General features: G+C 44.5%; 1 protein-coding gene across 1 annotated transcript in view; it reads right to left on the bottom strand.

Annotated features, from left to right (window-relative positions):
• Window positions 1-24017, bottom strand: part of apaf1 (apoptotic peptidase activating factor 1) — a 43812-nt gene that overhangs the window by 15663 nt on the left and 4132 nt on the right. The window contains exons 10-26 of the mRNA XM_070992313.1: window positions 23517-23648; window positions 23307-23420; window positions 22471-22655; window positions 22186-22312; window positions 21752-21877; window positions 21503-21643; window positions 21257-21382; window positions 20155-20301; window positions 18817-18945; window positions 18480-18605; window positions 17134-17253; window positions 16843-16968; window positions 11214-11339; window positions 9073-9204; window positions 8522-8647; window positions 6678-6803; window positions 4724-4870 (exon numbers count right to left, since the gene is read on the bottom strand). Coding sequence (XP_070848414.1) covers window positions 4724-4870; window positions 6678-6803; window positions 8522-8647; window positions 9073-9204; window positions 11214-11339; window positions 16843-16968; window positions 17134-17253; window positions 18480-18605; window positions 18817-18945; window positions 20155-20301; window positions 21257-21382; window positions 21503-21643; window positions 21752-21877; window positions 22186-22312; window positions 22471-22655; window positions 23307-23420; window positions 23517-23648 — 2256 coding nt within the window. The remainder of the gene's footprint in view (window positions 1-4723; window positions 4871-6677; window positions 6804-8521; window positions 8648-9072; window positions 9205-11213; window positions 11340-16842; window positions 16969-17133; window positions 17254-18479; window positions 18606-18816; window positions 18946-20154; window positions 20302-21256; window positions 21383-21502; window positions 21644-21751; window positions 21878-22185; window positions 22313-22470; window positions 22656-23306; window positions 23421-23516; window positions 23649-24017) is intronic.

Raw genomic sequence — 24017 nt, 5'->3', positions numbered from 1 at the left:
TACAACTAAATGCACTGAAACAAGCCCATATGTTATGCTTTTTATTGTGTAAAGCGGAAAGATAAGAAGCATAAGAAATGTTTAATTAGACCCTCTACATGAGTACCTACAACAGGGGACTGCACAAGCACATATACCCCCGCACAATAGCCCGCTGCTTTTAATTACACTCACACCATTCACCCGACCATACAGAGAGGCAGGGAGTGATAAAACAGAGCGAACATGAGAGGCAGAGACAAAGAAAGAAGAAAAAGCATCTTGAGAGATGATTAGAGGAGGAGAGCTGACAGGGACAAGTAACAAACCACTGAGACATACAAGAAAACATCACTCTACACGGGGAGCCGAAGAGACAAATAGAAAGAGGCAAACAATAAGGACTCCTCATGCTACAAGCCTCACGTTGCATCATATCAACCCATCAACTGCGGGTGAACCATGGGAGACATCGCCCGCTGTCACTTCTCCTGCTCTTATCCGACCAATAACAACATCATCCAGTTCAGCAGCGAGAGCAGACACACTGAGCCCGTCTGTGGAAAAGGCTTCAGATGTTCAGAGCTGCGATCAGAGAGGATCTGATAGCTGAAAACTCTCCACTGAATCACATCACGATAAGAAAAACATGCCTTCTCCGCTCACCGCTGTTTATTTTTATGTATTCTTCCAACGACTCTCTTTAAAGAATACTGTCACAGCAACGAGGAGCTGAGCATTAACATATGCTGCAGTTAGCGTGGGGAGCTTTAAGAGGACTGCAGTACGTCGATCTAGATTGTGATCAATGAAATAATCATTGTAGTAATTAATGCTTAAAGGGGTTGTGTTCATGTTAACACATAATCTGAATTAATCTCATCTTGCTGTGATTTACAAATAGCCCCTGAAACAGATTTGCCACAGCCTTCTGATCTGCTTGTTCTCATGCATATGCAAAGCAATTCACTGGAGCTTAGAGCTTTATGTTGCTGTTCATTTGTGGCCTGAATCCTCCACCTCCCGCCATCAGAAGATATTAAACGCAGTGACTCTCAAACACTTCAGCACGCTCTGAAAACGTCAACATTTTCGGAACATTTATCATTTTAAAGCGTTATTCATTTTGTTGTGGTTGTAAAGCTGTTATGGGTAACATGTCAGTGCATTTGCATTGAGTTTCTGACCACCTGACCAGTGCAGCCCCAATACTCACTCTCCTTTTAACTCTGTTTTGGTCTCCACCAGCTCCTGAGGGAAATATCTGACTCTTTAGCTGCTAAATGCTCCACAATCTTTACTGGATAGTTGCTAACTTTGCAGGCCTTGGGCCGTAAAACTAAAACAATGAGCTGAAAGACGCTAAAACATAAAGCCGAGGGGAACTCGTCAGGCGGTAATGTTCACATTCCACTGTCTATTGATCCACTGTTAATCCAAATATATTGATTAGTGCAGCTTTAAGCATTCTGGTTCTGTTAGCTTCCAGTTTTTCTTGGCAATTTCAATACTGGACGACTAGAAGCTGCTGTTACTATTTAAGCATTGGAAGCAGAAGCATGACAGTTTGAGGCCATTTGAAATGTTTGCATTTGGTCATTTGTCTGTGAAGTCAATGGGAGCTAGTTCATATAATAAACACTATATTTATGTTTCATCTTCATTTGGGAAATCGGTTTTTATTATATCATTGAGTTATGTGGTGAAGTTTCTACTAAGAACAAAAAAAGTTTGCACCATTGTTCAGAGCCTTTATGGTACTCAAGCCAAACTTCAACATCAATCAGTCTACATCTATGATCCAAACGCACATTTAATACAATCCCACTGATCCTCCATAATGAAAGCGCTCCCTTACACCAGCTGAGGATAAATACAAACCAAATACCCTCATGAAGACGTTCAGACGATTGCCAAGCCTTTTTCCAAGACTGACAGAAAAATAATTACACCCATCCACCATTTTTTTAGATGTCAGTAAATATTTTATTTGACCACACTGGTGTTCTTGCTTCGTATTTGTGTGGAAGTACCAGTCGGTGATAGTTGTCATAGCTGGGGCTAAGGTATGAGAGGGTTTTTAAATATCATCCTCCTTACTGACAAGTCTGTTTAAAGTGCTGTGTCTGAGTTTAATTGCCAAGTTTTAGTTTCAGGACATTTGCTGATTGCAAAACAGACGAGCACGCAGACGTGTCTTGGCAATAATCATTAAAACAGATAGACGGAGAGATTATTATCACGCTTCCTCACTCTGCAGGCTTTATTATCTGTCATAAGAGGTACACACTCTGTCATGGTAATTACCAATGACAGACAAGATGGCCTCTCAGAGCTGTCCAGCCGACACGCAGTACGATAAATCAATCAACGCTCGCGACTCAGGGGGGTTCACCCTTTAAGACAGGCATAATAATCCATCACCGCTCCTCACGTCCACATGCTGATCCATCAAGTCAACACGAGAGCAGGAAAAAAACGTCTGCGAAATAGAGTAATGAAGTGATCTGTTAGCGGATTCCCGGAATAATTATGACTGTCATTACGGTGTAACGGAGATGATGAGCGCTGCATTCAATGGAGCAGAGCAGCCCTGTGTGTGACGCATAATCATAAACGAACTGAAGGGTGTGTTAGTGGAGTTTAAAGGCTGCTACGATTTGGTTTAAAAAGGGTACAACAGACAGAAATCTACTGCAAAAAACAACAAAACAAGAGATGTAAATGGCAAAGAAACACCAAAAGGTACTAATAACTACAGTGGCAAATGCCCACCATGTGAAAATGCTCAGAAATCAGCCAATTGTTCACACAGTGGTCTTAAGGAACAGAAAACTCACTTTCTAAAAAATGCACAGGTTGAGTGAGCTGAGGAACAGCAGGATTTTTTGCTTAATTTCTGCAGAATTTCTGTTTGCAGCCCATAAAACTGCTTGTTTTTCTACATTCTGCATCTGATACTAGGGAACGTTTAAAGGATAGTTGCATATTTGGGGAAGAATACTTATTGGCTTTCTTGCCAGGAGTTGGCTGCAAAGGCTGATCACACTCTCTTGTCTGTATTCTAACGAAGAAGGCGAGGCTAGCTAGTGATTATCTTAGCTTAGCATAAATAAAGGAAGCGACTGTGGCCGGCCAAGAAACAGCATGTGAGACAGCAAAATGAGCGAATCTCCCACAACGCAGAGCTGTTCCTTGTTTCTAGCTCAGCAGAAACACCGGCTTCATTTATACATTGATATAATGTGCTGTATTTACTATGTCATGAATTATTATGGTGATAAAATGTTTGGCCATATCATCCATCTTTATTAGCAGATAATCCAAAATCTAGAATACAGCCAAAGTGGCCCCTTCCATCTCCATCCTCAGCAGCAGGCTTGTTTGCTTGATTCAGTGACCTTCTGCTCCCTCCTGTTAGAGAGGCAGTGAATTCAAACCTTTAATTCCCACATATGATGTCATGCTCCAGCGCCTGGTATTCTTTCTAGCACCTCATCTTTCTTTTTAATAGCCTGCCGAGGGCTTTAACTCGGCCCTTAAAACTGCGTGTGCTGCGTCTACCTGGAGAAAAAAAATTATGGGTCAGACAGCTCAAGAGTTTTCTGAAAATCTTCTCATTCTGAACACGATAAAATGCATAAAAAGAGCAAAAGAAAGTACGTGTCGGGCCCTCGTTATGCCTGAGCTCATTTCCAGGTTTTATGATCTTGTCAACAGGAATCTGCCGTAGATGAGATTATGATGCGTTTTTGGCCATCTGTCTATAAAAAGCCTGAACAGTGGCAACCACATCGACCCACACAAGAAGGTATACACAAAGGCGCGCATGCACGTCTTCGCGCGCACAACCACAACCCCGCACACAGTATCAGGAGTAATCTGAGAAATAAAGCCTCATCGATCAGAACTGCTCTCTCTCCCCTGAGGATTACATCATTGCCCAGCAAATAGCCAATCAGAGCGCAGCTGAGACTGTCGGCTCTGTGACCCCATCTCTTGTAAAAGTAAAGGCAATAAGACAAAGCTGCACGCACACACAAATACACACACACACACACACACACACACACACACACACACACACACACACACACACACACACTATTCCAGTCACGTCACGAAGAGGCATTGATATCATTCTCTCAGGTATTGAGTGTCTTTATGTAAACCTGCGCCACTGCAATGCTCCTCCAGCTAATGTAACAGTGGTGCATGTCGGGGGGCATTTTTGTGTTGTTTTTTTACTGAAACGCATCTGAATCAACACTTCTCCCTCTCACACACAGATGGATTTACTGTTGAGGACAGCAAATGGATTGAAGGAGTGAGTCTTTATGCGTTCACTCAACTTTAAACACGGGCATGAAGATGCACAAGGTGCATTTAGGTGCCAACTAGCCGTCTGTATTGTATCTGCTTTAGTGAATGGAAGCAATGCTCCATAAAAACAGTCGTATTTTAACCAGGTTATTTTTAAGAATCACTGCCACTTTTGGAGCTAATGTATCATGACATGCTTTAATATGACGAATCTGTATACCGTTCCTGTTTGCTCTGAAAAGTAAATATTTTGGGGCATCCTGCTAGTTTCTGGGTCTCTGATGCAAAAATAAAATGCACCTAAATGTCCAGAAAAAAGGTGATTATGTGCCACCAACCATACACTGTAGATAGAATACAACACACTAAAAACTGTGACTTCTGCTTCCCTGTGAGTCCATTCAACAACGTGCTCACACACCTTGATGTAGCCGCCGGTCGAGACCAGAAGAGAGCTGTCTGGGGAGAAGTGGAGGTCAGTCACCCAGCCTCCGTGCAGTGAGTCCATGCCGTCTTTACCGTCGCGGGAGCAGATCTTCATCAAGGAGCCGTCCTTGACACTCCAGAGCTGTGACGGACAGCCGAACAAATAACAAACAATAAGCATGGCAGCCTCTGCAAATAAAACACGCACAGGTTAAAAGACTGTATGTTTACACTGCTGGTGAACTCCAAGCATCGGATCAGCTCCATTTTGCGGCCTGCATCAGCAGACGGAGTTTGCTCGGTTGCCACGGAGACAGGCAAGCCTGAATCACATGGTCTGAGTTTTGATCACGTGATAACAGGCGGCCGTCTCAGGCGTCAGATGTGCGTAAAGCTCCAGACTCGGGTCGCGAGATAAACAACTGAACATACACCATCTGTGTGTGAAGGTCGTGAGATGAAGCTGAAAACATGTGGACCTTGTCAAGAGGAACCTTCAAGCTCAATAAAATGGAAAACACAGAGGGAAATGAAAAGATTTGCACAGATGCACAGTGCAAATCTAAATGAAAAACCCACGATGCACCACGTGTGTAATCAAATGACGGCTTGTGATTCTATTGCCGCCAGTTCACCACATCATGTCGATTGCAGCTGTTACGCAACTGTTCACATTTGACAATGACACATCACACGTACAGCTATATTTAACACTTGGCGTGCTTTTGTGCAGAATGACTCACATTTGTTTCCATAGAAACAGGGGTGAGATTTCAGTGTGCTTTATGTAATTGGATCTGATGGATTCGCCCATTTCTGGATAATGGAGCGGTTCAGCTCAGAGGCCACCAGAGGGCATTAACCCCTTGTTGGCCGGCGCGGCGCTGCCGTTCATGGCTGCAGGCTGAGCAGCGCTGGATGGCGTCTCCACATCTTCCTCTCTGCCTCTCGCACAGTCTAAACTTTCATGTACATATGTGAGTCTGTGTGTTTGTGTATGAGCGGTGCAGATGCCAAAGCCTTGGGGATCCAATTTGGCAGCCCAAGGCCTCTCCTTCACCTCCCACTGTCAGACATCTCCTCCTCTTCCTGGTCTCTTCATCCCAACTCCTCACACAACCTGCACCCTTCCTGCATCTCCTTGCTCCGTCATCTGAGATGGAGCCCTGCCTCCTTCCTTTCATCTCATCCCCCCTCTGCGCGCTGCAGCAATCATGATGCATTAGTAAGCACTTTATCTAAATGAGTGATGAGATGTAATTATGGGGGGATCTCTGGAATAAATGTTGACTGGTGTAATTGCGTTTTTTTGTGTGATGCACAGAAAATTAGATGGTTTAAGGCATTGTCATCACTTCTCATACCGGTACCATAACACCCTTTGGTGTATGGACACCCTGATGTGAGCATCTTGAGGCGGGAGGCTCAGCGGGAAGTCTTTCCTCACCTCTCACCGCAGCCTCTGTACTTTATCTCCATCGTCTTTCCAAATTTCTCTTAACTACCTCATTCTGCTCATAACTCTAAGAAATGCTCTACTTCCCACCTTCTCCATATCACCTTTTTGCATTTAGGTACTTTGCTGAGGTTGACAGCAGAACAAGCCTAATGAGGCTGAATTCCTCACTCAGCACCCAATATTAAGAAAATAGGGGAAACAGATATGAGGATATTTCCCTTCTTGGCATTTTGTGAGCTTATTTTGTTTATTTATTGGACTTAAAAAGTTGCTCACATACATGCCTGAGTTATACTAAGAGACTACTAGTGGTATTAAGAGACAGGACAGGCCGCAACTAGCTGGTTAGCATGCTAACTGCAGTAGATATCGCCACAGCATAACACAAAGATATCTTTGACATAACATCAGTACTGTTAAGTCTTCAAAATTCTGTCCATATCTTTCACATTGCACCTTTGAGAAAACACTGAACGTTTTGAACACCCACCCGAATCTCTCCGTTGTCATCTCCGGTTGCGAGGCGTCTGCTGTCCCAGGAGAATCGGCAGCTTCGGACACAGTCTTGGTGGCCGCTCAGTGTGTGGACACAGTGCCAGGACTCACAGTGCCACAGCTAGGAGCAGAAAGCAATGCATCAGGAGGACTGAAAAGCAATCAGGTGCCTCAAAATGATGGCAAAAAACTGATTTTACACAGTCTGATTTGGAAAAATCTGCATGTACTGGATGCATTTCCTTCGATTTCACATTGCTATAGGATGAAGTGAGTGCCTAACACTCACACGTTCAACGTTTAGAGGAAGCCACCTGTTTCTGTCACACAGGTGAGATACACTGTAGATGAAAGGCAACTATAAAAATCAACACAGAAATTATTACCAGGGAATAATAATTAGAGAAAAGTTTATTTCTGTTGCTCAAACCAATCATCACCCGTTAAAAGGTCTTATGAGGACGCATAATGGTGCCAAGTGCAGAGCTAATGTTGCTACAGTGCTGCATCAGTAATGAGCGCTCTCTCACTCCTGTTTTCTCTCTCGCGCTTTGTTTGGATTTCCCTTCTTTACTCTCTGTCTCTCATCCATTTGTTCTCTTTCTCTTCCTCCCTGATCTCTCTTTCCTCCCACCTCTTCCTCTCCCTGTGTTCCTTCTTTACCCCAGTCACATCCTGCGCCGCACAGAAAATAACACGGCTCATAATTAGACACTTCGTTTGGCAGCCGGCTGACTACGTCTGCACACAAAGTCCCATTCATCTGAAGGTCAGTAGAAGAAGGAGGAAAAAGAGGAAATGGAGGGACAGAAAGAGAGAGAATCCTCCTTTTTGTGGTTCTCAACAAACACTCATGGCCGAGCCTTTTGGTTTGACCTCTGGATAGATGGAGACTGGGGACTTGTGTTTGTGTGTTTTTGAGCTACCAAAGCCCCTACTCGGTCTGGAGAGCAAAGACTATGTGACTGGCTGCTCACCAGCCCCACAGCACACACACACCTCAATTATCATCTTTGCCAAATCCATAAAACACACATTCTCTCTCACTACCATCCATTGATGGAAGCCAGGTTGGCTGCCAACCCAGTGGCTGTTCTCTACAGTAAGTGTCGACTAAATCCAAATTCCCGTGTGAAACTCGGTGGCGGTGGCTGGAGCTCAACTGCTTAAACAATTGCACGAGAGAGCGGCTGTGTATTATGTCTAATGATGGACACACCGGTTGTCATCTGTGGTTGAATACTGGACAGTGAAGTGTGGTCTTTATGGTCTTAAAAATGAATGACACTGAGCGGGAGCCGGTGTCACAGTGCGGTGCAGTGGCGTTCCCTTTCCTGTGGACGGCGAGCAGGAAAAGCGATGATTTTAGAGCTGCTTGCGGAAAAAGGTTACAACCGCATCTCCAGCCCACTGAGTCAGTCAAAGTCAGGCCAAAGTCGAGCGCAGCGGTGCCGGGAAACCGCAAACTGGCAAGAACTACATCCAGACAGGGAGGTGGGTCAGTTGCGGGCCAGCCAGCTTGCCAGGCTGGTGGGTCAGCAGGTCCACGAGTGCAGTCAGACTAAATGATCACTGGATGTGGGTGTAGGAGGACAGACTGACCTGCCCGGGGCCATCTGCCGCACGCTAATCTCTGAAGTCCCTCACCGCCCTTCCAGGGAAACTTCAAGCCTCAGATATCACCCACAGCAAAGCGTCCATGTGTACGTGCTGTAAGTAATGACTTCTGAAGGGGGTTTGAGGGAAGACGCTGATGTGTAATAGGTCACGTTGTTACTGGCAGCACAAACAGATATGTCTCACCCCATGTGTATGTGTGCGTGTGTGTAAGTGCTGAACCTTAACAGTCTTGTCCGCAGAGGTGGTGGCGAAGAGGCATCCGTCTGGCGAGACATGACAGGACAGAATGGCTCCCCGATGAGCCTCGATGTCCTGCAGCTTCTCGCCACTTTCTAGGTCCCACATCTTGTAGTGAGCGAAAAAAAAAAAAGAGAGGTTATTTCATATTTGATTTCAAGCTGCTGCTAACTGGACTGTGAGTCTGCAGTGCTGTGAATCTTTCCAAAAGTAGAGGAACTTTAGGGGTGGGTCTTGCAGCGCTGCACGTTTCTGACCACCATTTTTAAAAGTCTGCAGCTGGGAGCCAGTTTGTGTTTTGCTCATTGTGCTTCAACACATCAACACGGAGTTACAGAGGAGAGCATACGACAGACGGACCCACGATGAACTCCATCTGCTGTTTTATGGCCGCGGGTAAAAATTATGTGTATAAACAGATGTCACTCTTTCATACGTCAGCGGATTAGTCCGCCTAATCTTCGCAGGTCGTAGTTCCTGGGACTAAAACTGGGTGGAGACGCAGTCAAAGCGTGCGTGTGTTTGAGCTTCACCTTGACAGTGCCGTCGAAGGACCAGGACAGCAGTCTTGCGTCGCCCGGCGAGTTGGAGAGCAGCGAGAAGCATCGGACTTGTTCCTTGTGACCCTGCAGCACTTGACACTCCCCAGACTGCCACCTCCACACCTACAGGGGGCAACAGAGAGTCAAGCAGGGGAGACGAATCTTTCAGCCACTCGTCCATTTTAATTCAGCTTCCAATATCCACTCTTACTGACTCACAGACTTTGACAGGCATTTCCTCACAAGTGAACTCAGCAGGTGCAAACTTTCCATGAATATGCAATTCTGACTTTCCTGGGAGAATTACCCACAATCCATAGCATTCTACTCTGAGCCTCACAGTCTGCTGGTCACTGAAATGACTCAGCATGTGCACCCTCTGTCGCTCTGATAATGCTTGTGACATCGATTTAAGTCTGTGAGGGTTTAGTAGCTTAAAGCTCAGGCTGGACATTGTAACTGGAATTGAAAAGTCAAACTCGTCTGTACTTCCAATGACAAAAAAATGTTAAAGCAAGTTTGGGAAGGTACAAAAATCTCTCCAATGCAGTTTTCTTTTGAGAAGTTAGCTTTGTAGGTGAGAGGTCGTCTCATAACTGTGTCCATTCTGACTGGATTCAGATTTCAAGCTGGGTCGTATTTGTGTTTCCCAAATCTTTGCAGCCGAGGTCAGAAGGGACACAGTTAAGAGAAGAAAACCCAGGTTCAAAAACACCAGAATTTTCCTTTAAATGCTGACATTACTCACGAGGATGCATTAAAGCAACAGGGCATAAAAGCAGAACAATAAAGAAAAGGAAAAGTAAAGAAAAAACGTTTTATTCCAATAACAGGCGGCTTCTTTGGCACAAGACGGAGCCATGTAGCATCCACCAATCATCTGACAGCGGCCGATGGAGGCAGCAGCGTTGCCTCATTCGATGTCATAATACATACAGAGGTGTAATATTTCAGTAACTTTTAGAGCGCACTGTACAACATCACCAATGGTAAGGTATGCAACAATATTTTGTACCGTTCTTTGTGCAAAATGTTTGATTTTCCGTCTCCCTGATCTCACCTGATGCTCTGTATTTGCTAATGCGTCTGGGGTTAAAACATGTGCACGTGTGTCTACAGAGTGCTTGCTTATGACAGCGTGCAGGCAGGTAAAGGACCAGAGACAGGAGTTTAACTGAGGCCAAAGATGTGGGCAGGACAGACATCACACCTTTTCTCCTCCTGAAAAGAACCTGTCATTGGTCCAGAGGTTACAATCCTTCACCAGCTAACATCAGTGTCATTGACTCTCTTTACATTCACTCTGCGTCTGCATTAACATCTAAATACACGCCACCAGTTCCTAGCGAGTGCATGTCAAACAGCATGAATTTGAATAGCTTGTGAATAAGCGGCGGATGGTCCGAGAATAGTGATGGGATCAGCAGCAGCCGCATGAATACGGAATGAGGTGCTGCGCTGTCGGGGAGGGAAGGAAGGACTGCAGTGGACAGGTCTGTCAGCAAAGAGAAAAAGATGAAGAAGAAGAAGAAGAAGGAGAAGAAGAAGGAGGAGGAGGAGGAGGAGGAGGAGGAGGAGGAGATGAGAGGGGAAGAAAGGGGAAATGAGCAACAGAGCATGAACGGTGGGGGTTGACAGACCGTAACACCCGAAATACACACTCATAGTCACACACAAACACAGATAGTTGCACACAGTAAACTCAAGAGCGGGAGGGAGATAAAGAGCTATCGAGAGCGGCATAGCCGAAGGCGAGGGGAGGGGGAAAGGAAGGAGAGGAGACAAAAGAGGGGGATGAAGAATGGAGAGGTGAAGAGGGCCGACAGAGATGCTGGTAGTGTGTAATAGGTAGGGGAAGGTGAAAGCACCGAGGAGACCTGGAACACTGAGGATGAGCGATTCAGCCGAGCAGGCAGTTTTAGTCAAGTTGAGGAATGGGGAAGGGGGGAGAAGAACAATCGATAGCCGAGAAGAAAAACGGGAAGCCGGATGTGAGAGGAGGTGAAAGAACATGCCATGAATTAGGCAAGAAGAGATGGTGGAGGATTAGGGAGATGGTGATGAATGAGAGAAAGACCAACAGGGGAACCAGGCAGGCAGAGAGGGAGGGGGAGCAGACAGGATTAGCCTACCCTTATGGTGGTGTCCTCGGAGGATGTGATAAGTGTTTGGCCGTTCTGGCTGAACTGGCAATGCAGCACTGTCTTTGTGTGCCCCAGCAGAGTGGCTAAGAGCTTCCCGGAGGGCACCTCCAGCACCTGGAAGGAAGACGCAAGCGTTGTCACCACAAATGCTAATACAAAAACCCACAATAACAGCGACAAGGCTAAGAGCCGACAGCCACGATTGCAGCTCTGAGCTTAATGCTAGCGTCAGCATGCTAACATGCTCACAGTAACAATGCTAACATGCTGATATTTATCAGATATATATTGTTTGCCACGTTGATCATCTTAGTTTTATTTGCTAAATAGCATTAAACACAAAGTGCAGCTGAGGTTGACAGGAATGTCATTAGTTTTGCAGGTAGCTGGTAGAAATTTTGAGCGGATGACGGCCCGACACCGAAAGTCAAAGGCCCACTAAAGTTACTGCAATTCAGGAGGAAAAATCAGAGGATCACCAAAAGTCAAGTCAACCAAGAGTTTAAAAGATTTCACTAAAGGCCAAAAAAGTAAATCCCATGTTGGTACAAGAGGAGAATCACTTTCATTCTCTGGGTGCCTTGAATGCTCTGCAAAACCTTCTAGTTGCGGAGATATTTCAGTCTGAACCAAAGACAGAAAGACAGATGGACACTGGCATCCATAGAGGATGTGTGGCCAAAAACTACTGTATGACATGGTTATACTTAAAAATAGGACTTGGCCAAAAGAAATGATGTGAATACAGTGCACCGAGAGCTTTACCGTACCAAGAAGTCACACGAGGATCACACCCAGAGACCAGAATATCTGTGCAAGCCTCAAATGATAGCTATGTCTGCCAAGACAAACTCAGAGAGGAAAAGAGTCCCGGAAAGTTTACTCAAAATTTCTGAGAAAGAAAGTCCCGTTTCTTTTTTTTAAGTGCCACTGCTGGTGTGGTGGTGCTAAGCACATCAAAAAGAAGGCAGACTCGTTGGGAAAATTGGGGAGTTTTCAGCACGACTGTTCGGTCCGGTGAAGACCACGGAGGGCTGCTGGGGCTCTGACAGCCCTGGAGAAATTAGTGGGGGAGCCAGAGAACAAAACAGCTTTGATGCTCAAAAGATCCAGCTGGAAGAAGAAAAACTGTGGTCATGAATTCTCACTTAGGGTAACTGCTGCTGCTGCTGCTGCTGCTGCTGCATAAATTCCTGCTGTTGAGATGGGAATCGTTCACAGAGCCGTCAAAGCTGGTTTTGAGAGAAATATGAGATTTTGTGAATGGCTTCAAAAGGTCAACCAAATGGTTGCTCCAAAAGACCTTCATGGGGTTCCAGGAAAATGTTTTGTCATACTGGTGGTGTGGCTCCACAGATGACGGCCACTCAGACTGAAATATCTCGCCCATGATTGGCTGAACTTCCATGGACGTTCATGTTAACCACTGGATGAACCTCAGTAACTTTGATTATCCCTTAACTTTTCATCTAGGGCTTATTGGAACTAAATGAGACAGATGAGAAAATACCTGTAAAACTATTTATATGACCATCAACTGCAGCTTAGCGCTAATTAGCAAACGTGCTATCATGCTAAATTAAGATGGTGAACATGCAAACCATCATACCTGTTAAATATCAGCATGTTAGCATGTTAGCATTCAGCTCAAAGCAAAGCCATGCCTTTGTACAACAAAAAAAGCAGTTTTGTAAAAAAGATTTATAAATAAAACAACTTTTTCTACTTATCAATAACGAGTACAAATAAGGCTAATCAGCGTATTATGACTTGAAACATGGGGATGGATTACAAATGCAATTATAAATCCTTCTGTGGCACTTCCATTATACTAATTATCCTCCAGGTAGTTCTATCCGGCTGCATAATAAATATTAAAATTAATCCTTTCTGCGTCTGAGTCTGCAAACTTTGCAAACCTCACGAACAAAAAAACTACAGATGATCATTCACTTATTCAACCTGATTTAAAAACAGGGAATAAAGCACAGAAACCTACGTGAAAATGCTTTGACCGCTGAGCTAATAAAGTAAAATCAAGAGCAGCATTATCTCCAGTCCAACACAGCACCTGTAGTTCTGAAAGTCTAAAAGAAAGGCTCATAGTGCTTGGGATTTTAACCAGGCACTAAAATATTTACATCTCAGAGGAGGAGGTTGAAACGCCTGAGCAGAACAAGCCTCGGGGCACGCCGACCATGTTTGTCAAGCTCCACGGACTGAGACGCAACCTTCAAAGCCTGAGAGAGAACGCTTTGGAGAGCTTTACACGTCCTGCTCAAGGATTTCTGGGATGATGCAGCCAGGAAAAGGCCTGAGGCTGTTTGGTAAAAAATAATAATAATAAACAAATATAAAAGCTGGCTAATGTAAAGAGGAAAGATGGAGAACACTTGTCTTAAATATCTTTACCAAGGGAGTAAATAAGTCGCTGAAGTACTGCAGAACTTTTGTGAAATTAAAGAAATACTGCTAAAAGTGGTGGAAATGGTCCAGATTAATAAGACCTGACATTATTGATACAGACAGTATCAACAGAAAGATCCTCCCTGTAGTCAATGATCTGCCTCATTAAAAGCATTTTAAATATGCATACACACATGCAGTGCGCTTGCTGTGCTTGTGTGTGTTGTTTTGTGTGATTCTTAAAGAGACACACAACAGACGGACATTACTCCCTCCCTACCAAACCTGCACGCTGCCCTACAGCCAGCATCGACCCCCTGAAGGAGGTCAACAATCGTCGGATCCTGCGGCAAACTGTGCTCAGTACCTGACTGGCCTTCATCCCTGCTGCCTGGCACAGAACACACACATCACACACACACACACACACACACACACACACACACACACACACACACACACACACACACACACACACACACACACACACACACACACACACACACACACACACACACACACACACACACACACACACAGCTGCGCTTCCTCCATCATCAGGAAACACACAGAAACTTTCCATCCTTGCCAGCACATCGTACATGAAGTTAGATATTCTTGAAATTAGCAGTGCAAAGCTGGTTTGTCTGACTGACGCTGAAGTTGATGCATTATTACCATTTTTTCCTCCAGTAAACTGCTGGGGAATAACTCCAAATGAGGGAAAAATGGAATGAAAGCCTTCACTGCAGTGGTCACCGGCACCGGGAACACCTCCAGCAAAGACAGGGACTCCCTCTGGTGTTTGCTCTGGGTACTACAGCAGCAAAAGCTTTAAGGACTCAATTATGCTTAAGAAGAAAATGTACCTAAATCTGTTTCACTGTCACTGATAAAACACCAAATATAATTAATAGGCCTAAAGGATTGCATGAACAAGAAGATATTATGCTAATACAGCGCAGGAGAGCAGCAGAATGCTTACAGCATCAAATCATAGCGATCCAGCTGTGGGTGAACTGTTGTGAGTAACTACAAGGCAGTGACAGTAATTAGGTAACAAGGCGTCTTAAAAAGAAAAAGGGTGATTCACTGAGCGAGATTCTGCATAGGATCAGAATGAATCCTGTCAGAAGGTAATTTAACAGCTGTTTATGTTGCAGGAAGCCTCTGAAGTCTGATCACCGGTCAGTAATAGGCTGGGTATCATTTTTCAATGCGATATATGAACACCTTGAAGCCGCAACAACAAAAGCACTGCAGTTCCAGACCCAGGCAGCCAGTAACCGCCTGTTGGTTATGTATTGGCATTGTTAGGCCTCTCCTAACTCTGCATCACTACTGGTTTAGACCTCTCAAAATGACAGCGATGTACTAACTTCAAATATATCTTTATTGGCATCTTTTCCATTCTCTCTCAGAGTCAGATCACTAATCATCTGTGCGTCTTTGAGTCCTTACACTGATCCTTTCCTCTCATATCTCCGGGGCCAAGAGAAGAGCTGTAATTAATATCATTAACCCCTGTATTCATGTTACTGTAGGACCCTCTAATTAATTACCGGAGCTCTCTGCTGTAGGGCGCTGGCCTGGCAGCAGCACGGATACGTCAGGGGACCGCGTGCACGTAGGTGTTTTAATATAGGTCGGGAACTTTCTGGGACGTCCTCCACCGATGCGATATGTGCGTGGCATGCAACAAACACATGCGCTCACACACGAAAACTCACACCTGCCACGACGCAGACGAGGAGCTCATTCTCTGCCTGCAAACAACAATTTATCATCAGGACGAAGAGCAGTGGAGCAAGGAGAGCCGGGGAAGTGACAGAACAAAAGGGGGACCGAGATAAACAAAAGAAAAGGGGGAATTAAAAAAAAAAAAAGTAGCGTGACAGAGATGTTAAATATGGAGATATAGAGCAGGAGTGACGAGCGCTGAGAATACAAATCACAGGTGAGAGGAGAAGCAGGCCAGCGAGGGGCGGAGGGAGATGAAAGAGGTGTTTGAGCTGACCTGACGTACAGCTGACAGGGCAGAGAAAAAGGGCGGCAGCGCTAATGTCAGATCTCATGACTCAACACGGTCTGAGCAGCACCTCCTGCACAACACGGAACAGAGGCATACACACAAAGACACATCCACGCACACACACACACGTACGCAAAAGCGAGAGTGTATTTTAAAAACGTCTGCTCGATTGTCTCTTTACAGACACAAAGTGCACGAATCGGGACAGACGAAAGCTTTTATTTTCTCAAGCTGAGAGTGCCGTGTGGAAATGTGCAGCGAGCGTGTGGAAATGTGCATTTTCATTTAAGGAATAGTTGCAAATTTTGGGGCACGTGCTGATTTGCTTTCAGCTTAGAGCCGGTTAGCTTAGCATAAAGACTGAGAACAGGGGGAAACAGCTAGCCTGGCTCAAACCATAAGGATCCACAGGGAACCACCAGAGTTGTAGAATTTACATTTCTGGTTTTGTGTGGATTAAGCAAATTAATTCAAGGGTTCAATACAAGTTAATTAGTGGCTTAAGAGGTGCTAAAGGAGGATTTCAGCTGAGCAAATCTTCTGGCTGTAGCTTCCTATTTACTGCAGATGTGAGGGTGGAATCGATCATCTCATCTAACTCTGAGCAACAGAGTGAACAAGGACTTTTCTCAGGACTCCTTGAAGGAATGTGATTCTGTTTAGCGACGGAATGAGGAAGGGCTGCAATTAAGGATTATTTTTATCAACAATTAATCTGCTGAATTTTTTTAAGCGCTAAAATATATTAATCACAATTAGAGCTGAAGCCGCGAGTCGAGTAATCCATTAGCCGATTGACAGAAAATTAATCTGCGATTGTCTTGTTAATCATTTGAGCCAAAAGTTTGAAGCTTCTACTTAAAAAAACAGCGTGAGGATTTGCCATTTTTCTTGACCTTATATGATAATAAATTGAACGCCTTTGGGGTTCAGACTGTTAGTTGAACAAGACGAGTAATTTATAGACATCACCGCTGGGAAAATGTGTTTTTCATAATTTTGAAGGCAAAGCAGGTTAATCAGTAATGAAAATAACGACCAGTTGCACAAGCTTTGGTTGGGTTAGAGCTAATATAATTCAATACGATGTGTTAATACAGTCTAATAATAGTTGTTATGTGTTTACACGTGCACATAAACACATGCGGTGTGTGCTGTAGGTCTGACTGGGTTTTCTACCTGCACAGTGCCGTCTTCCTGGCCCAGGACCACAGCAGGGGGCTCCCTGCACAGACACGTGCATCGGACCCTGGACGACTTCTCCTCCGACTGGAGCAGCACTGATCCTGTCCTGCCATGGCGAACCTGCCGAACACACGCACGCTGACCTCTACGAGAACCTGATATAGACTTGTCTGCACATGAACTCCACATTCAAAGGAAGCAGCCACTCGAGCGTCACATTCCTGCCTCACCCAGCCCTTTCATCCACTCATCCAGCCTCCCTGCTTCATTCTCCCTCCGGCTCACCTGCAGTCTGTTGCAGTTGTCTGCAGCGGACACCAGGATTTCTTCACCACTGAAGAGGACATCAGAGTCTCGTTTCAGGCAGACGGCCGAGGAGGTGTGCACCTTCTTTGTCTCCCATAACTACAATAACACAAGACGGGAAACAGCTGGAGTAGAACATAATGGAAACTTCAAGTTTCCCTTTCCTGATCTTGGGTGAGAAAACCTTGTTAGCTTACAAATAAGTTTATATAGTCAGCGATTTTGCTTATTAATCACTTGCCTTTTCATTGTCACACCGCAGAGACAAACTGGGAATAACCTGTCTGTTGCGATAAATAAGTCATCGGTATCTGTCTCTTCCTTTCTTGTTTGGCACTTCAAACTGAATTTCCAGATGGTCTCACAGCTGAAAAACACACACTGGTAATGGAACGCCTAAGCAGCACAAGATGGTTTCCTATCCTCTGGAAGAACCTTTACAGGGTCAGGTGGGACTTTTCTTTTCTTATGCATCAGAAATTAGTCAATTTAACCCACATTTTCTCCCAAATTACTTTGCATTTTAGTTGCTCTGTTGAGGGAGGTTTCGGTCTCTGTCAGGGGTGGATGTAACCTCAATGTAAACAAACTGTTTACAAAGTGTTCCTGAGCCCACGTAGTAATTTCCTTTATCCCATCATGTGTTCACAAAGAGGTGAACCTCACTCCATCCTCGCTGGAGCGACTGAGCCTTTCCAGGATGCCCCTTTATTTATGCCTTTATTTATTCACATTCTTGTTTAGACACTTGGTTTAAGCGAAGAAAGTACAGAAGTATGTGCAGAATTCTCCCCTGAAGCTTTAGCTCATGATTTAGATTCATGAGGCCCGTGTATTGACAGCATCCCATTTATCTGAATAAAAACCACGTCTGTAAAGCCATAAAGTCCATCCAAGGCTAGGCTGCAGAGATATTTTATATAATGTCTTGTTTTCAGACTTTTTGGAGTAGATATTGCTTTGTTTAAGGGAGCAATGAGTCAGGATAAATCAGCTAACAACTCATGTTTACATAACCTCAATAACAGAGACAAAGCCAAAAGCAAGTCAAGGCAAAAATTGCATACAGCTCCACTTCCAGTTAGTTCACTTCAGACTGTGGCCTAAAGCCATTAGCATGCAGTGCTTTCACTAATACAAAATGAAGTCAGATAAAAATTTTTTAGCCAAAGCTACGACATAATTCTGCAGTATTCCTTAGAAACTTAGCAGCTGGAGGAGGGAAACAGCTGCAGTAAATCAACTTGTGATGTTGACTTTGATTTCGCCGCCACAACACCTAATTGGTCAGACACAGCGCATCACACACGCCCGGTCGGTCTTACCCTGACGGTCTGGTCGTCGGAGCAGGAGAGCAGCTGTGAGCCGTCAGGAGAGAACTGGACACGCTGGACCCAACTCAGGTGACCGCTGCAGTCAGCCACCTTCTTATTGGCCTCCAAGTCCCACAGCTGGAACACAACCACACATGGACTGCTGTACACTCACTCACCAGTATACTTAAGCACATTATTATTTTTAGACACCCTCAGTCTTATATGGCACTTTAACAGGAAGTCAACACAGAAAATGGATCAGAAGTGGGGGGCAAGGCAGAGAAAGTTTGAGAACCACTGGACTGAATTTACAGCATGACTGCGTGTATATTAGCATGCACCATACCTCCACAGCATAGTTTGAGAACGCGATAGCCAGCAGGTTACTGGTGGGGCAGGCGTGACAGTACTGCACCGTGCTCAGACGATTCGTCCGGATCTCCAGCAGCATGTCCGATGTCTCCATGTCAAACACCTGCGAAACAGCGACTACAAATGAGTCTTCTCTGTCTGGGCACGATATGGCTTTTTCACTCAAGGCACATTTAAAAAGCTGGAATAACTGCACAATTTTATAGTCTATATAGTCTGATCTAAAGTTTATTTGGTTATTAATGAGTTGTGATAAAGATGCACACTCAACAGCTGAAAAATAAACTTGTAAGTGCCCTCTAGTGGACAAATTGTGTAAAGACAACACTGTTTATAAATGCCCTCAATCGCATCTATTTTTGCACTACGGGTTGAATAATATTGATACGTCTGTGATGACTAAAATATATACTACAGTATATATCTACATAAATTCTAGAGATGCACCAGTCCATTCTTTAGCTTCTGTGTTGCTTTTTTGGTGTTTTGAGACTAAAATATCTCAAAACTAAGGACACGTTGAGTCAGCCAACTCTCACTAGATCGCCTCATGGCACATTAAGGTGGGTTCATGGTCCAAGGTCCACCTCCACGTCTAACTCTGCTGGATATTTTTGTAGAGCAGATTAATTATTAATTAATTATCTAATTTGTGCTACAAGATTTTGGCTTTGAGTGTACTTGAGTGTCACTATTACATATTTATAATTCATAAAAACATCCGTCCAATATCCGAACAGTGAATTACGTCGGTATCGATCAGTCCCGACTAATAAATTCGATATGTATTGTGCATCAAGCGTAGTGAGTTGTACTGTACAATAAAACTTTATCGTAATTAATAATTATCTTGTGCCTGAAGATTAAAACTTTTAAAACAACATTACAGTCTCATCTTTCCCTTCAAAGACACTGCAACAAGCTCAGACATCTCTGAGGTGTTTGGGTTGTTTCCCTGAATACGAACAAATGAAGACGTAGAGGACACAGACAGACTGATTACAGGACAAGACCGACTGATTTTGGAAAGCTCAGGGCTGCTCTCATTTACAACCAGGACACACGCTCTTTAGACTCTGTGGAGGACAAGCTGCCTCCCTTTCCCGTCTCCTTAGATGAAGCAACACACCAACAACGAGGGCAGGGGGGGCGCAGAGAACCCTGCAGTGTTGGATTTTTATCTATACAGACGTAAGACAAGACAGATCCACATCCAAAGTGCTCACGCCCTCCCAACACAACAACACACAGCAAACAAACGCCTGCCTCTCACCTCTGTGCTCAAAGCATGAATACACAACAAAACGCTCACCAGAACAGCATTCCTGGCTGCACATATGACGCGTCTGCCGTCAGCGGTCCAGGTGCTGCACTTGACGAGGACCTCTTCATCGCCCTCCGCGAACACGCTTCGCACGTCAATCGTCTTCCACTCGTTGGCGGACGACACCTGAAATAGCTGCACAGGAACACACAAACACGCAGAGGGGAGGCATCATCAACACAAATCTACACATGCATGAGGTGTGTGTATATGTACAGTGTGTATAATGTTGAGCGTAATGTGTAGAAAACGCAGTACAATTGTACAAAGTTTAGAGATGGCGCAGTTTTGGATTCCAAGATGTTCCAAGACCCTAATAATAAGAGACATGATATCTTATATAAGATAAGACAAGATAAAATGAGACTTTAATGATGCCAAAATTTCCCACTTTACTTGCTACAACAGCAAGAATAAAGCTATTAAGAATAAATTAAATAAACAGAAGAAGAAGAAATGATTTTTTAACTTTTTAACTGAGGAAAAATTGTCCATTTACTCAATTACTTAACAATTTACTTTGTGAAGAAAATAAAGTAAATAGTTAAGTAACTAAATAATTAAGGAGGCAATTAGATAAACTATCAAGTAACAAAGTAAGCTAGACATAATTAAGTAAATTTCTAAGTAATTAAGTAGTAGTAAACTATGAGGTGAGTAAGTAAAGTAGAGAGTAGTAGTAAGTAATTCAGTATATTATGACCTCACTAAGTAAATATTAAGTAATTAAACAGGACATAATGTGGTCTAAAGAGAAGCGAGCTTGTGATTGGAAGGTTGTCGGTTCAATTCCCTGAACTAGCAGGATAAATGTGGGTGGGGAAAGAGAAAAGGCAGCACTTGCCGCCGCCTAATTACCACCACTAAGGTGCCCCTGAGCAAAACCCATCTATCTATCTATATACGCTATAATAATTAAGACATTTTTATTGGTAATCTGGATACGCTCCACCAGCGTACCGTATGCAGTTGTAGACTCTTTTACTGGCAAAATCCCCCTGGCATCCAACACACATAAATCAAGCACAGTCCAATGTGCACTGCCTCAGGAAAGGGACGCTTTACAAGCATCTAGTTTAATGGCGGTCACCTTTATGGTACCGTCGTTGGAGGAGGTGGACACATAGCTGTCATCAGGGGAGAAACAGCAGTGGTTGACTGGCTCAAAGTGGCCAAACATGGTGTTCTGGGAGGACGGCTTGTTGAGGTTCCATAACTGCAGAAACAGAGAAACACGTTGAGGAGAGGGGCAGAAAACTTCTGTCCTCCACATACAGCTACTTCACTCTGACAATATTTATATATCACAAGACAGGCAAAACAAACACTCGCACACCTTGACATTCAAGAGCTTGTCGTTGGAGCAGGTGGCCAGCAGGAGGCGCCGTGTGGTGTTGGTGAACTCACAGTGGTTGACCTGCTCTTCGTGCTCATCCTCAAAGACCCGCAGCAGCATGGCTCGCTCCACGTTCCACACCTAAGAGGCAGGAGAATTTTCTGACTAAAAAAAAGCTAAAAATGCTGTTTTTTTGAGTGTTTCGCTTGTTGTTGGTTACAACAGGCGAGGAGACACTTCCCCGCTCACCTTGACCTTCCTGTCGCTCGAGCAGGTTGCTAGAAGACGGTCGTCAGGGGAGAAGGCACAGCAGAGCACCTCGTCATCGTGGGCCTGGATCTCTGTCAGCTTCTCACCTGAGCTGCTTTTGAACACCTGAGGGCAAAGATGTGACAACAGCGGTTACAGGAAACGGTACGTATCACCCATTTTCTGGAAACTTTGCTGCATATTCCCAGAGGCATTTAAAACAACACTGCAGGCGGTGTGCTTCAGGTGGGTGCAGTCTCTCCGACAACGCTGCTGCATTTTCATCTTTTTTCTAAACATATAGCAAGAAAGTGGCTTGCCCTCCGTGTATTGCAGTACTTGGTCTCCATGGAAACTACCTGGCATTCATGATTTTAACCACACAAACACACAGCTACACGAATACACTCAAAGAAAGAAGTCTGTTTTGATGCCTTGAGCGTCTTGCTGGCTCCACTGGAGGCGATCTTTGTCCCATCGTGGGAGAAGCAGGCGGAGTAGATGGAGCCCTGGTGGGGGTGGATCACCAGACGTGACAGACTCTCGACACTGAGCTTGTTCCTGGAAGACATAAATAAAAGACACACAGCCTATGGTCACCATGTTTGGGTTGTATTTTTGTAAACTTTACAATAGATAGCTGCACAACAAGGTCAGTGCATCGCTTGGCTTTAACTTCATTATCAGAGCATCACAGTGAAATATTCATGCTTGCGTACAGCAAGTTAAAGTAGAGTTTCCCTGCGGAGGCCCGCTCCTTCGCCTGCAACAGAGCCTGTTTGTAGACCTCCGACGTCTGCGGCTGAGACAGAGCGAGCTGCACCACGTCGGGGAAAGGACGCTGCTCCAGCTGGTGTCCGTTCAGAGACAGAAACTCCTGGAAGTGACTGCGCACTTCACTGTTCTGGAGGGGAGAGAGGAAAGTCCACTGCATGTTACACCATAGAGAGACGACATGGGACTGGCCCTCATCATCAGGGCACAACTATTCTTGATTTTGCTCCTTTTTCTCACATGCTCACCACAATTTTCCATTCTAATCACAAAACATCATTAATAAATCAAATTTAGACCTGCAGCTTACATGGACAAAAAAATATATATATATATATGAAAAATACTGATAAAATCTTCATGCATCACGACACACACATTACACAGAAGATTAAAAGTCACTTTGGTGTAAAAATCATAAATTGCTGTTGCCAGTGCCTTCTTATTATGCAGGTCCTGGTAAAACAGGTGTGGGAGTTCCACATCGCAGTCCCATGCTTCCCCCGCTCCTGTGCGATAAACCATTTGCCAATTATCAAACCTGCCTTCTCGTATTGATGGAAATTGGGAAGGGAACAGGGGACAGCAAAAACATGGAAGGACAATGCACTTATGTTTATGAGATAATAGAGGGGAACGCTGTTCATTTAATTCACAAAGTTTCACAGAGAGGGCAAGAAAGACAACAACTTCTACAGCTGCAGCTGAGGAGGCAAAAGTCAGCTAACACACAGAGCCGCCACGCTGGCTTTGTTTCAGCTAAGTTTTGTCGTCTGCTGACCTCTTTGTCCAGAATAGGTCCATATTCCACATAGTCGCTGATGAGGGGAGCCGGGCCCATTATCCGGGCCTTGATGCTCACCCACTCCAGAGAAAACATGAGCGAGTACAGCTCCTAGACGGAGAGAGGCAGAGACCAGCAGAGGCATGGTGAGCAAGTACGAACAAGACAGACAGACGCTGGAAAAAAAGACCTTCTTGTTAGGTTTACCTGCAGCAGGTTGGCTTTGGCCATGTGGTAAGTCAGGAATCTGATCCAGTAGAGACATTCCTCATCTCCGGAGGTGGGAGGGCCATCTCTGTAGTGCTGCTGGTACTGATGCACCACCTTCGAGTGAAGGCTCTGAAACACACACACACACACACACACACACACACACACACACACACACACACACACACACACACACACACACACACAGAGTCAGAATAATTCATCAGCAGACGTCTCACATTCATAGATTCATAATGAAAGAGCTTTAGAAGAAACCAGTCAGACAGGTTATTGGAAAAGCACCATGAATGTCTGTGTAATTACCATCCGTACTAGTTACCTTTACTTATACATGATGAAATTAAATAAAAAATAAAACTAAAATACGGACATTTCATTAAAAAGAGCCAAACCAAATTTAGCTTGAGATACCGTGAGCAAAACATGCCAATATGTGCAATATATATAACGTGTCCTGTGATATATATACAGTTAATT

The sequence above is a fragment of the Chaetodon trifascialis genome, chromosome 22 (assembly GCF_039877785.1).
Source record: "Chaetodon trifascialis isolate fChaTrf1 chromosome 22, fChaTrf1.hap1, whole genome shotgun sequence".
NCBI classification, from domain to species: domain Eukaryota; kingdom Metazoa; phylum Chordata; class Actinopteri; order Chaetodontiformes; family Chaetodontidae; genus Chaetodon; species Chaetodon trifascialis.
The sequence above is the reverse complement of the archived record's forward strand: the minus strand, read 5'-3'. Positions and strand labels throughout refer to the sequence as shown.